Here is a 15,558-nt window from a genome sequence, read left to right as displayed (position 1 = left end):
GTGACTACAAGTCCCTGAATCCTCAAGACATTAAGGAGAACAACAAAAAGGTAAGCATCAACAGAGGGAAAGGGATAACACGGCAGGTTTTATTAATTTTGCAGTGACTTTGTTTTAAAAGGCCACAATTAAACTGCACAGACTATTGTTTTAAAAGGCCACAATTAAACCCCTTGAACACATTATTAAATCTGATTTGTCATGATTTGTAACATTCATGACAAATGCTGGTTGGAATTTGAGGACCATCTTTGTAGTCTCTAATTAATAGAGGGAGCAAAGGAGAGAGTATGAGAGAGCAGTAGGTATTTTTATCAGCCTATTTTCTTTAATAATTTAATTATAAATAAAAATATCAGTGTTCAGTAATTATCTTGACTCAAGGCTTTCTTGGCCTTTGCTTTAATATGAAAGACTTCACTGTTATGGTTATAATAAGCTCTGTTTTGACTTCAGCTTTTATTTAAGAAAGAAGGAGAAGTAGAGATAAAACTTCACATGGGCTTTTATCCACCACAGTCAATTAAACTAAGCAATAAGGTGCAGTGCATTTTTATAATATGCAGAATAGGGAACAATTTTTTTATTGTTGGAAACAAGATTTTTGTAAGGCAAAAATATTAATGAAATATTGTCTGATAGTATTCTGGGTCCAGGTTTATAATCCTCAATAATATTAGGTAATTTAATACCCTTTTGATACAAAAGAAATGAGTTCAGTGGTTTGAGACTCAATCTAAGAATCACAGGAAGACAGGTTGGTACTTAAAGCTGCTTTGACTACTCAAGACTCTCATTGTAGAAATTTCATATTTTAATTTCCATAAGATTCCAGAGCATTGGCCTAGAGGGAATCATTTAAAAATTGCTCATTTTCCACTTGATTAGACTACAACAAAACTAACAGCAAATTAATTTGGTTTGTTTTATTCACTGAATTTTTATTAGATAGTATGATTTTCTACTTTTTTAACTGATCATTTTTTAAAGATTTAACACACAACATTCAAGTTTCAGAAGGAAAACTAGTTCTTTCACTTCCCTCTTCTTTCTGCAGAAAACAAATGAGAAATGGTTTGAGAGAGAAATTCCATATGTAGATTTTATATAGGAAATGTATATGATGAATAAAGTATTTCTTGTACGACCCACTGTACGGATTGCATATGTGTCTTTTCCAATATAAAAATGATTTTCCTGAAAATAGGTCATTAACTGCAGTTACAATAACATATATGCTGTCTTTTTTTTTTTTACCCGTAATGAAGTTGAACTAGAATGAGATGCTTTTGTATCATTTTCAAAATTATATTTATAGTGTCTACCGTAGTAGTTTGCTTTTGAACAAATACTTTGAAATCAACAAATCAATTTAGTTATTTTCATTTATAAAAAATTGTGACTAGAAAAAAGTGAAATTAATACTGAAATCCTTAGCCAGCTTCTCAGAAGTAGCATTGCTCTTTATTAAAGAAGCAATTGTTTTTGCTATGCTGTGTGCATCTGTGCATATATATTTTCTTTCATCACTTTGCAACCCTTTGCTTGACAGCTCTACAGAGTGAGTTTCCTGCAGATTTATTTCCTGGTCTCACACAGTTCTGTCTGATAACCTGTGTGTCCTTGATTGGAATGAACACAAACCTGGGAAAAATTTCCAATAATATATAGAATTTATATCATGATTGTATTATCTATTATGAATAGATAACACCTAACCAATTAAAATAATATACTTATTTAAAAATTCCTATATGTTTTGTCCCATAAATTCACATAAGGAAAAATAAGTAATTTGATGGGGTCAGACTTCAACTGCAAACATTAAATTCAGGAAGACAACTTCAGCTTCAACAACAAAACAACATTGGAGGAGACCTTGTTTTTTAATTATATTTTTTTCTGAATAAGATAACTATTGCTATTAGACATTCTGTGTGTGTGCGTGTCTGTGTGTCTGTGTGTCTGTATGTGTATATATATCAAAATTTAATACTATCCCACACAATCATATTATCTCCTAAGACATTTCTATAATGTAAAGCTACAATCCTGAATTTACTTTTTTCAGTGCAACTGTTATTGAATCTAATAGAATCAATTTCTGAATAAACATGCCTAGGCTTATCTGTAAAAACAATATTAAAAAGAGGAGGCAAAAAAACCATATTTATTGTTATGTCAGACCTTGACCAACATGTCAGTATGTCAACTTGTTTAGGCAGATTATTAGAATACTTCTGGTGTTTTTGTTGATTTCACCTGATATCTGTCATTTATCTGTCATCGAATGCCTGTCAATAACAATTAGCGGACACCATTTATTTGCTTGTCTTCAGAATGTATCTGGCATTTTCTTCAAGGTCTCATAGCAGCAAAAACAATTTGATGAATAACTAGAAACTATTTTTGTGCTAAGCCAAAACGAACAAATACAGATACCACCCTAATTTTATTTTTCATCACATGAGGATGTTTTTTTTTTAAATCAGAACATTTGGAATCTGGAATTTCAATGTAAGTAAAATTGTGCTTCCTACCTAGGATAGGTTTTCTATCCTACTTTTCCCAGAAATCTGTGCCACCCTGATGATCATCCATATTTCTCCATTCCAGATTTGATAGTTCTGACAATAGAGGATGAAATTCTTTGAACACTTGTATAGCAGCTGGCTATTTCTGTTGTCTGGCTGATCCATTTTGAAGCAGTTATCATTTATGTTCAGACTTTTAGAATAATACCAAGTGTAATACAATGCTGCAATCCAACTTGAAAGGTGTAGAAACATTGTACACAGGGAGCTAGACCCAGTGCAGGAAAACAACCAATGCGATGTAAAAAACTGGAGCAGAGTAATAAAATTAGTTTAATTTCCAGTCAAATCTAACAACACGGCAGCCCTTCCAGATTGAGAACCTAGTCATTGAGGACAGAATGTTTAGTAATAATGTAGGGTTGCAAAAAATTCTCAATCATAACTTGCATCATGTTTTAATCGTTCAAAACAATCTGGATTTTCCCTGTCTTTCTCAGTCAGGCTGTGGGTTTTCATATCATTTTCTTTTAATTATTAGAAAGACATTTTGAAAAAAATAAAAACATGTGCTGTTTTTCTCAAAAGTGGTTATAAAGCTGAAGTTATGCCCACAGTCGCTTTGGTAGAGCCTGCCTTGAAATACAATACTTTTCTCAGCCTTGCCTTGGATAGTAATAATTACCTGTAAATTGAGAAACAGCTGTGATTCTCCAAAACTAGAAAAACTTGATGCAAGTACATTCTTTAATGGAATAGGAGTAGTAAAGTTGGTCTCATTTTTAGCTTAAAGCTCCATAGCAGTTTGATAGACATGAATTAATAGTGCCTACTCCACAAAGGAAAAATAGGAAGGGAGGAAGATGGATGGACGGATGGATGAACTGACAGACAGACAGACAGATAGGCGGTCTTAACACAGCACAGATGAGCTGTTGTTTTCTGTTATTCAATTAACCAATCCAAGCTAAATGACAGCAATTTCATGGCTAATAGAAGGCTGGTCAGCTAGCATAAATCCCACAATGGATTAGTATCAGGTTTCTTTCTATCTTTGTTATCTTAGTTTCTTAGTTTAAAAATCAGTCTGCATGTCCATGTTTTTTTTTTCCCTTTTCTCCAGCTGCAGGCTTTTTTTTTTTTAATTGCTGGGACTTTGTATGACTCTAAATTCTGCTGGATAGAACAACATCTACTTTAAAATTCTCTGTAATAATTGTTGCTAGCAAAAGATTACAGCAAGCAGCATCTTCTCATTATTGGACTTTATTTTTTTTCGAGTGAAGCTACACCTATACATGCTCATGTTATTCCTGCACCTGGAGAAGAGTGGTTGAAGGGATGTCTCAAATTGGGACAGATGGTGATTGGACCATGTGATGGACTGATGGGTGCAGGGATTGGGTTTTGATTTTTGATTTACTGAGGGAAAACCCAGAACTCTCAGATTCGGGTCTTCCCAAATGTGCCAGTATGACTTTTCCAATAAAAAGAAACTTTGAGAAAATGCCTATCTTGGAGTTGTTGATTGGGATCTGGTTTTGCTTGAATGCTGACATAGGATGGATTGTGCCATTATACATTTTTCTGTCAGAAAAGGTTAAATGCTTTGTCTGTGCCTTTAAGACATTAAGAATAGAGCTTACTCTTGTCTCCATCTGCACTGGCAGAGAAAGAGGGTGGGTGGGGGTGGGAGAGTGAGGGAGTGAGGGAGTGGGACAGAGAGGGGCGGGGATTAGAATTTAATTTCTATATATCATTCTTCCATAATGGAAAATATCCATATTGGCTCACAATGCACATGGTAAATGGGAAATATCAGGATGTAGAAATAAAATAATTCCAAGAGCAATAATATATTACAAGCATAATGTCAGTGTGATATTCTGAAAGACATAAACCAAACAAGTCTGGTTAAAATCAATATTTTAAAGGTTACTGAGCATATAGCCCAAATGGAATGAATATCATCTTTGTTTTGTGATTGCTCCAGGTCACCTCAATTCTTAGCTGAGTTCTCACAGATTGGAGCATGCAATTTTTTAATTTCAGGTGAGAATACAGAAAAAGTGTATTATCCTCTACACAAAAAATGCTCCTGCATATTGAACATTTGATGCTATGGAGAACGGTTGTAGCCTATGCTACATTTTTCATGTGAAGACACCTTTTTTTCCCAGGCAATCAATCAATAAACATTTTCCAGCAGTTAAAAATAGTAGAATCATTAAAATGATACCATCGCATTTGCTATCCATGTAAGATAGATTTATAAGAAAGTAAATTATGTCAAAAAAAAATGGCAATTCCTTCTTGTTCAAAACTATATTGAATCATCATGTTTGAGCACTTAGAAAGTAGCCTTGCCTAAAGTTGCCTTAAAGTTCAGGCAATGCTTTTGGTGCCTGCCATTCTGATCCTCTTACAATACCTGTAAAGTATTGTCAGGATCCCAGAGACATGGCATGAAAATTTAAAATATGGATTGCATTGTTAAGAGTGTGGGGCCCAGATAGCTGTAGGTGGTATTTAAGATCAGTGGCAGGATCAATCAGTGAACCTCCAAAGGGCCATATGGGTCATAACTAACAGCTCAAGTATGTCAATCTCTACTGCTAGACCTGACAGCAACATTGAAGAGAGGAGAAACATAAGTTGAGCTCTTCTGACTGAAAAACTCATTTTAAAAAGTGGTTCCGATTTTAGTCTATTTACATGCCTACTTTGAAGTTACTGTGTTTTTTAATCAATGCTTGTTTTGTTTTTAGAATTGTGCTTTAGCTTAATAAAGCCATTTTATTGATTGCATCATGAGACTTTTAATGGCAGCTGTTTCTTGCCTATATCTCATTTAAAGCTATAAAATGGTAAAATCCTAGGACATCTCTTTCAGAATCCTATGCCTCTTCTGACAATTATCATACATTCCAGAGGTTTTGTATATCAAAAACACTAACTCTTGTTTTTGCTTCTTCTTTTAAGGCATATGATGGATTTGCTAACTTGGGAATATCCCGGCTACTTGAACCTTCTGACATGGTTTTGTTAGCCATTCCTGACAAGCTGACTGTTATGACCTATCTGTATCAAATACGGGCACATTTCAGTGGATTGGAGCTGAATGTAGTTCAGATTGAAGAAAACAGTAGCAAAAGCACATACAAAGTCGGCAACTATGAAACAGACACAAACAGCTCTGTTGACCAGGAAAAATTCTATGCAGAACTAAGTGACTTAAAACGAGAGCCAGAATTGCAGCAAGCAGCCTTTGTTTTCCAGAAAGAGCCAGTATTTATAAATGACAGCAGAGTTCTAGAGTCAGAAGGAAGCAGAGAACCTCAAGACACAACCGAGTCACGAAATGTGGCCTCTCTTCCTCCTCACAGGACTACAGATGATGCAGAGCAAGCACAAAAACAACAGGGAAGGATTTCGAGAATATCAGAACCTGAAAAAAACAATACAGCACAGACACAGCCCCTGTTGGGAAGGAAAAAGCTTCTCAAAGCAGACACTCTAGACCTGAGCGATCTCATGCAGATCAGCAATCTAAAAAGGGATCCACTTCCCACAACTATAGGTGAGGATGTTGACAAAAAAGGACGTCAGAATTGTGACACTGCCACTTGTTTATCAGAACCTGAAAAACAGGAGCACCTCAGCCTTAGAGATAGTAGAAAATTGGATTCTGAGTTACACGTTGAAAAAACAAATGTAGAAGTGGGAAATAAATCTGGATACTCCAACAATAGGGATGTGGATATTAATAAATTAGATACGCAACTGGAGACTAAGCTAGAGGCCAAAACAGTGATACATCCAACAGATCTGCCTGGAAAAACTGCACAGGTAAGGAATCAGAAACTATTTTCCCAATATTATAATTTCTATTACAAGTTCTCTTGCAGTCAATTTCAGTAACATTTTGTTTCATCAAAATTATGCTAGGGGAGGCTAAGGGACTATTTTCAGCAATAGATAAAGATATTACTACAGGAGTGATCTAAATAAGATCTGCCAGTGACATTCCTCTCCAGGGTCTTGCATGAAAAGAGCACTTTCTTCACAGTTGGTGGATCTGGATCTTACCTAGAATTATCTTAATCCAGTGGGGAATACTCATTATACTATTATAAAAAAATTCATCATTGATATTCCTGTCTGCCCTGTTAAATATGAGATTGGAGTGGGGGATTGCTATTTGCCAACTCAAATACAAATATGGCTTCAGCATAGATGTTACTGGTAAGACAACAACTGGTTCCTACAACCATATTGACCTAAGCTCTACAATCTTCTAGGAAAAGGGTTCAGTAAGATTTTATAGAATTTAATCCCATGAAAACATAAAGAGGGCTGCAGCCTGAATGTGGCTCTTCTTCCATTCTCCCAACAAATGGAGGCCTCATATTTGGCCCCCAATGCTGATTGCCTCCTAGCACGAAACTCAACAAAGATTAGTTTTGAAATGAAACTGCTACAGAGAGCAGAGATACAGGACAAAGGAACGGATGCAGCCTACAGTTCTCTTCTCTTTTGAATGCTAGCCAGAGCTCCATCCCCAGCCGTGAAAGAAGCCACCCTCTTATATCTCTTGGGGAGCCTAACATCAAGGTTGTTTGGCTGGGATCGCTCTTCCTTCCTGAAATCTGTGTGCCCTTGACTCTGTTTTTCCCAAGTCTCTTCTCCTATCTAACTGTTGAATGTTGTCAAACTGACTTTTTAAACAACTGACTGGGACAAATCCTCTCAAACTGGCCAAATAACAGCACTGGTCTGCAGTCATTATAGTTCTGCTGTGCATAGCAAGTTGATCTCTCTCTCTCTTCATCCAATTCCATCTCATGTTTCAAAGATATGATTGCATGTAAAAGAGAAGAATTGGAAGAATTAAAATTGCTATAGAATATTGGAGGATGCTTCCTGCTCTCATCCCAAATCTTTAATGTGTACATCCAATAGCATTATATAACAAATTGCATGATTCATTTAAAAAAAATTAAAAGGAAGACTCAGGTAGTGCAAGGATGGCAGAATCTATGCCTATAAATTCTTCTGCGTAAACAAAAGTACTGCTGCATATATTTAAAAAAATAGATGTTATATGGGAAAAATATGCTTAAATTTATAGTTGAAAACCCCAGGTTTGATTCTAATTTGGTAACATTGTTAATATGTGGCATTTCCCCTTATTATCAACTGTCATCAGCATCTTTTTAATTATTAATCATTACATGATTATTCTATTTATTGTCAATTTTATTTGCTTCTGCTGCAGATGCTCAAGACATTGTCTCACTCTCCTTTTCCACTGGGCAATCTTCATTCACTTAGTATTTTCAACTTTCAATATTTAGTTACCAAAAACCTTAGTAGACTCTTCTAGTATACTGTAACTTCCTTTGCTATAGTAAGTCATAAAGAGGGGAAGACGATGTAACCAGAGATCTTTCCCCTCAATGTTGACATGATTCCCTAACACATTCTGTAGCAATGATTCCACACACCTATTCTTGCAGCTGCCCCATACTTCTTTTGCTTGTAGCAAAGCAGTAGACAATCTGGCACAAAGCTGAACTGATGAGCAAGAGAGGCAGAACCAGTCCAATGCACCACAAGAAGGCTACAAATGCTTGGACTTCTTTTGCTAATTTACAGCCAGGTTATTTCTGATACAGGCCAGATGGGAAGGGGTAACTTCTGTTGCTCTTTGCTTGGCCAACCTCTTCACAGTTGCAGCGGTTTTCAATTAGTGGGTCTTTACAATGCATCCTATAATAGATGAGGCAGCTAGGAAGCTGCCTGCAGCTCACCAGTATATCTAGTACCTGCCTTTAATGTATACATCCCAGAAAATTGCTATTTGAGGGCTGGATGGTGGTAGTTAAGGAGAAAATAATACAAGTTACAGCTTCATTTCACCCTACTGGAGCTCTAAATATAGTTCTCCTCTAAAAAAAAATGGAACTGGCCTTGTTAGCTTTTGGAATGCACTACTCTGCTGTAAAAACTTGTTAGGGCCCTCTAGGTTAAAGTGGATTTTAAGCCACTAACAAGCAACCTTTCTTACTGCTACTTGGTTTTTGGGTCTTCTATTTCCTCTTGGAACCTTTGCTTTTCTTAGCAGAGCAGTACAGACCACAGGGTAGGTAGGCTAATTTGGGGCTTTGTTGTCTTTTAATATGACATATTTTGCCTTTTATGTATTTTGAAGCAACAAATGTTATCAAGACAAGAAGAGTTAAAAGAACGTGCAAGACTCCTGCTGGAACAAGCAAGAAAAGATGCCGCTTTAAAGGCAGGAAACAGACAGTTCTCCAGTTCGATCGTCCCAGGCCGCTCTAAGCAACTGACTGATGTAAGAAATGTTCACTATTGTGATCTATACAGAAGTGTATTTGGTTTTACCTACGTGTCTGGATATGGGGATGTGTTTTTGGTTAGCGTACAGCAATACTGTTGCTGGCTGTAACACGTCAGAACAGCAGAATACGGAGAAAATAGCAGAGAATTATTTATGGGTGATTCTTTGCTATTCTACAAAGGCTGAGCATTGTCCTTCTCCTGCCAAGAGCCAATTATTTCTTTACCGACTAAGGCCAAGGAAAGATCGCAAGTCTGTTGAAAGCTGTGCTCTTTGAGTGCCAGCCGATTTAAGATACTGGATAGATGAAAGGCAAAGTTATCTGTCATGCTGCAGCATTTCACCCAATACTGTTTGTCCCAGTGACCCTCCTTTTATCATTAGAATGAATTATTCTGATGGCTAAGCAAACCTGGGTCCAATGGGGAGGCAGCTGCAGTTGCCTATTGCTCCACCAGTAACGTCAGTGGTGACCTGAAGAGGTCTGTAATCTCTGGAGATGAAAGCTAATTAAATTTTTATGCAATCCTTCCCAAAGCAGAGATTGCCTATTGTGTCATATCATGTGCTGTAATTTTGCAATTCTAAACACTTGCACATGAGAAATTGTGTGAGTGCTGCTGCAGTTATTTTGCTAATGACTACTGTTTGGCCAAAATCTTCTTTCAAAGAATGGTTGAGTTGTGTTTGCTGGGGTAAATCGCCTTGCCCCAATCATACCTGTCTTGTCTTGACTTGACTTGACCAGCACTTATCTGAGTATATAAACTGTTAGGAGCTTTTTAATTACTGGCTTCATACTAATAATTTTTATCTATGAAAAATAATTTCCCTTCTATGCAGCTGAGCCGTAAATTAGGAGCATCTATTTTTTGTTAATTCTGTTAGGAATTAACAGAATTCCTGTTACATTATCGTTATGTTAACATTCTTTAACAATTAAGACTTTATAGACATTTAGAGAATGAAATATTTCTGGAGTCCAAAACACTTGCAGAATAATGTCCTAATATAGTCAACGTTGGATATAACTCTTATGAAATTCAGTCTTTATCACTTAGTTATTAACCTTCACAATAAACAGTCTTTCTGCAGTACTCCTTTTCTCAATGATTATCCAATGTCTTCACACACACGCACACGCCCATGCACACATGGGCTTCTTATTTGTGCCCCTACCCATCTTTGTCATAAACCATGTCTCTTGGGAGGGAATATGTATTTGCTCATTTTTGTTCATAGTGCTGTAATATATTTATTAATATTCTCTTAGTAGCTGAGAGGAAGAGGAGTTGTATCATTAAGATTATTTAAGAATAATATTTCTAGTAGGCTCTGGATACACCTACTCCAATTTACCTTAACAGTGAAAAATTAATTTCCCATTTAATTACTTTCAGAGATGCTCCTTTGCTATTTCATGAAAAGAAATTATATGTTTCTAAGTTTAGTATCTGCCTCTTTTTTTGTGATGGGGTGGGGGTGGAGAAGAGCATGATCATTTAGTAAGAAAAAAATGACAAGTGACTACAGAAGCACTTAGAAGTCTGTGGAAAAATAGGAGGAAGAGTTAGAAGCGTTTTTGAACAGCTTTGGTTTATTTGTATAGTCCTGTCTAAGGACAGACTACCTCAAGAATGTTCTTCACTTGGGGTAGTCTGTCTTTTATCTAATTCAGAACATGGGAAATGAATTTTGTGCTAACTGGCATTAAATGGACAGCACAGAAGTGTTAGTTTTGATCTATATTTGCATCCAACATAGGAGTATCCTCATGTATCTGCCTATTTGCTCAGATTATAAATTGTCCTTGTTAGCCCATAATCCTGGTTTTATATGAGAGGCACTAATTTATTCTGAGTAACCCCCCCCCCCTTGTAAAATACCTTACAAAAATGAGAAGTAGTTCACTTTGTAGCTTCAAAAATGGCTTAAGTACTTACTTTAGTTGGCCATTTTCTGAAATTATAATGCATGCTATTTTTTTTATTACATAAATTATTTTTATTGTTTATCCTTTGGCTTCTATACATTTAGCCAGTGGTTAGAACTGATGTGTTGGTTTTATGATGCGTTATATGTTTTGTAAGGTACCTGGAGGCTTTAAAACCAGAAAGCATTTATTAAGTGAATGAAAATGTTGCATTCAAATTAATTAATGCATTCCTCTCAGTAGCTCAGTTCTTCTTAATTTCTCCTGGAGAGGGTGTGGGATGCATATTCTTGAGGGCTTTGGTCCGATTACTCTTCAGGAAATACTAAACAAACAATTCCTTTGGCTGTGCCATTCAGCCAAGTTAAGATTTAATCATTTTTAGTCATCCACTTATTTCCTTTTCTGTTCAGCTCTTTTTATCTCTTTAAACATTTCACACATTTGCAGTCATCTTCATAGTAGTTCAGTGTTTTGCAAGGAGTGATTACCTAACCAGGAATGATGTAACTGAACAGATTTATAAAAAAAATAAAATCTGCTTTCTTCTGTTGCTGTCACAATTTCAGCAGCCTTTCTTTATTGGTTTCAAAATTATTCCAAGTATTTGGTTCTCTCACATAAGCCTGGATCTGCATTTATGAAATCACTGGAAATGATATTTGAGTTGCTTACCTGTCTGAGATAAGCTAAAGGCAATTAAAACATCTTAAAACGGCTGATACTAATGAAGATGTAGTGTACATAACTAAGGGTGCGTGCTTGTTAAAGTTAATTTCCTTCTTTGTAAAAGCAAAAACTCTTTGATGCTGTAAGAATTGAATATGTTAATGCTGGGTTAGAGAAAAATCTGTCTTCAGGTGTGTGTGTGTGTGTGTGGAGAAGGGGGTTTTGTGTTGCAGGGACAAGCTCCTTTAAAGAAATCTGCTTAATTTTCATATTTTATCTCTTTCTGTTTCTTTTGTTTTTGTGGTCAAATTAGAAGAAAGAAACCATTTTCTTCAGCATGGTTGTATAATTTGCCTGCATTCCATTTTTGTATCAGATACTGTCTGTGCTACGACTCTTTAGCATCAAGTCCTTTGCAAACTCTTGGGTGGATCCTAGGTATTGTTAGAAATTTTATTTCAAATGTCAGCTTATTTGGTTATAAGCTGGTCAGCTTCATTGTAAGTGATATTTTCTCATTCTGCAATTCCAGAGAAAAGTATCAGTCAGACAAAAGTAGATGTGAAACACATCCACAAACTGTTGTGATTAGATGAAAAATGGACATGTGGGAGACCAGAGAGGCTGAGCTGAACAGCACAAGTTTTTTGAAGCATGACTTAATCCTATCCTTGAATTACCACTTTGGGTAGATGGCATAGGCCAATTTTTCATAAGAATAACCTAAACCATATTGTAAATGAAGGCTGTTGTTCCATAAGTAACAAAAAACAGAAAAGCAACATCTGAACTCAATCTGTTGGGACCTTTTTTTTCTATTCTTAGTGGCAATTGCCTGATCATTTTACAACATAAACATCAGTACAAAATAAATAGTACTTTTTACCTTTCTAGCGCCAAAGAACCTCTAAGATAAAGCTTTTTCTTTGAGGAAATACTATCCTATTGGGTTTGGACATTGATGACCCTACACAAACATTATTACATAAGAACCAACCAGTTTTATGAGGCTTATGACACCTTAGATCCTTCTTGAAAAATTGGCAATTGTATGTAATTTGTGCCATTTTTTAAAAAAAGCTTTATTATAGAGATTGTGGCATTGTTATGATATGGCATGGCAGCAGAAAGTGCAAAATCATGAAAGCAGCATCACAGTTTCTCAACATACTCCCTGCTTATTTATATATGCAAAAAGAGGTAGAACTGGCAGCATTATAACAGAGCTGTGCTCTCGCCATTTTGGCAAAAGAAGTCTGCAAATGCTTATGAGCCACAGGAACTCTACTCTGGAACATAGCCCAGATTCCTGCCAATTGCATATTGGAAGGTCTAAGCAAACTTGTATTCTCATAGAACTTAGTAAAGCTTCTTCACATTCTACAAAGTTTCCAGAAACATTCTCACAAAACTTTAGTGGAACAAATGCAAATATAGAAGGGGGGCAGTGGTTGTATTTTGAAATTTAAGAAGGATGCTTATTTCCTCAATGTTAGTGTACCATTTAAAGCAAAGTATTTCCATATTGAGCAAGTTTATTGTCAGGTCGCTTGTTTTTGGTTCATTTGAAGTTTTTCCCCAAAGCCATGATCACTATTATACTGTACAGACAAAATATAATTATATTAAGGGAATGAATTTTATCACTATGAATTTTACAGCAAAAAAGATATAAAGAGCTCAATATTTTCCATTGTATAAATGTCATTTGGGCTTCATTAGAAGAGGTGTTAAAATTGTTTGAGGCAGAAACAAATGATAGATCTTAATACACTTATACCAGTTATGGTTTTGATGTTTCTAGATTTAAGAAAAAAAGTGGTTTTGATATTTCTAGATTTAAACAAAAAACAGAATAAAACTTTTTACTTTAGTTTGCTGTAGGTTTTTTATAGAAGTTATAGAAGATATTTTATAGAAGATATTTCTCGTTATCTAGAAAGTAAAATGTCTCTTTTTAAACAACTTTTTAAAAGCACTGCAAATTTCTACGACTTAGATTATCAATATTTTTTTCCTAAGAAATGAGAAAAGTAAAAGAATACGGCTGGGTACTATCAGTTAAACCTATAACAGACTTTGTGTCCTTTCTAAACATATTGATGGATGAGATTTTATATTATGTCAACCTTGCCCCTTTGATGGTAATTGGAAAATATTGATTTAAGGTTGGAAGTCAAATCTGTCATGCTGATTATTGTCACCAGATTTAGATATGATCCCCAGATTTCCTTTAGATTACAAAAGAAGCAGTTACCACCACCTAATTAATAAAAAGGTTGAACATTATTTGATGATCCCTGGGAGCTCATAACTTATTCACTATTAGCCATATTTGTCTTCCAAACAGACCCCTTAAAAGCTGACGAAAGTGGTTTAAGATGATAAGAGATTCACCACAATATTTAAATTATGATCATGACATTTTTTCTGCTGCATTGTCTTATGTGAGAGAAAATAACAATATGTATAATCTGATACATTTTCACTGAGGAAATTATCTCACATTAATTTTATATCAAAGAAGGAAGGGGGTTTCTAATATTCTGAATCTTGGCACTGTCTGATGGTCTATCTTTTGTTTATACTGTGTTTTGAGGACTGAGGAAGGGCAAAATACATAATTTACAAACGTGCAGTTTGGCCTGTGTATCTCCGATATCTACAAGCTGTAATAGGACGGAGGTGGACACATATGCAGAATAAAAAGAATTGTTTAATATTAAACCATTTCTATGTAACCAAGATCAGTCCTGGAAGTACATGAAGTAATTAGTTCTACCACTGACTGTTTTATAGAAAATAAGCAAAGCTGTCATTACTTCAGTCATAGCAATCATTAATTGTTTTATTATCAAAAATGGTGAATTGTTGAATTCTTCTTAGCATCTGAGAACAACAAAAATGCCTACCCAATTTAGCAGTGTGTTTCTAAATGAGATCATGCAGAAGTGCCTAATCTAACCTAGATCCAAAACTTATATGTTTTCCTATTGTTTGTCCTTTAATGACTGGCAAGGAAGTGGTCTCTGTTTCTAAAAGATCTGTTTTGTAAGAACCCCTCCTTTTTTAACCACTGGGGATGCTCTTTTTGCACTGCAGCTAATGACCATAAATATTTTTGCGTGGCTGTTTTCATTTCATCCCAGAGCCATATGTTTCATTGCATTTCTCAGCATGCATGACAGTAGAGTTTAAATCTTTATTCATTTCATTTTAAAATGTTTCTTTTGTTCTCCTTATCATGTTTCTGGCTTTCCCAAGGATATGTGCTTTGCCTTAAACGAAAAGTCACATGTGCATTACTAATTGTGTGCCATTGTATTTTCATTTCCTAGTGGTGGCACTGTGAAGCTACTAATTCTTTTGCTTCACTTGATGTAAAATAATCCGAGCTTCTTTGATAGTGCTGAAACAGTATTAATTGTTTTGTACATTTCTTGGTCACTCTACTTAGGTGGTCTTCATAATCTATTAGAACTTTCAGCCAGATTTTGTAATGTCATGCCTCCAGCGGTGATTAAATTGGTAATTAATGAAGAGTCTTTGGCAATGTAACCCACATCCCATTAATTTTCCTTTTCCCCCCTTCAATTTTTTTTTAGAAGTTGTCATCTCTGTCAGAAAGGATTGCGCCACCTTGCTACAGCCCCTTGGAATCAAATCACAGCGGCTTGATTTTTGCAGCCATTAGTAGATCAGAGCAGTAATTTCACAGTATTTTGGTCAGGGTAATTATAGTACCACGTACTAAGTAGAGTTGAGAATTTCACACAAGAAGTCCAGAAATACCAGGTGAGCTTCCTTGTGTTCACTGGGTCGTTATGATTAGTTTAATTGGGCTTTGTTTGATTTTCGCCGCAGGGATTCTTTGTGCCAGCGCATTGCAGTGACTTTCTACTCTAAGGTTTCTGACAGGAACTGGGGCAAAAATGAACTCTTTGAAGTAGGATTCTTCTAAACAACTTTTTCTTTTTTCAGAGGAGGTCAGAGCAAGGAAAACTTTCATGTAAATAGTTAACTGAAGTGATCATTCAGAAAGTATTTTTGTCTCTTGC

The 15,558-nt window shown here is 35.6% G+C and overlaps 1 protein-coding gene across 4 annotated transcripts in view; it reads left to right on the top strand.

Annotated features, from left to right (window-relative positions):
- The window catches only part of EHBP1 (EH domain binding protein 1), a 257,453-nt gene that overhangs the window by 149,264 nt on the left and 92,631 nt on the right, over positions 1 to 15,558 (top strand). For all 4 annotated transcript variants that reach the window (XM_026712825.2, XM_026712823.2, XM_087919329.1 and 1 more), the window contains 3 exons: positions 2 to 50; positions 5,517 to 6,383; positions 8,749 to 8,892. In XM_026712825.2, the coding sequence (XP_026568610.1) occupies positions 2 to 50; positions 5,517 to 6,383; positions 8,749 to 8,892 (1,060 nt within the window). The remainder of the gene's footprint in view (position 1; positions 51 to 5,516; positions 6,384 to 8,748; positions 8,893 to 15,558) is intronic.

This window comes from Pseudonaja textilis, chromosome 1, assembly GCF_049901715.1.
Source record: "Pseudonaja textilis isolate UNSWEBS1 chromosome 1, rPseTex1.2, whole genome shotgun sequence".
NCBI lineage: Eukaryota > Metazoa > Chordata > Lepidosauria > Squamata > Elapidae > Pseudonaja > Pseudonaja textilis.
Note: the sequence above shows the minus strand (reverse complement) of the source record. Positions and strands in the feature narration are given on the sequence as shown.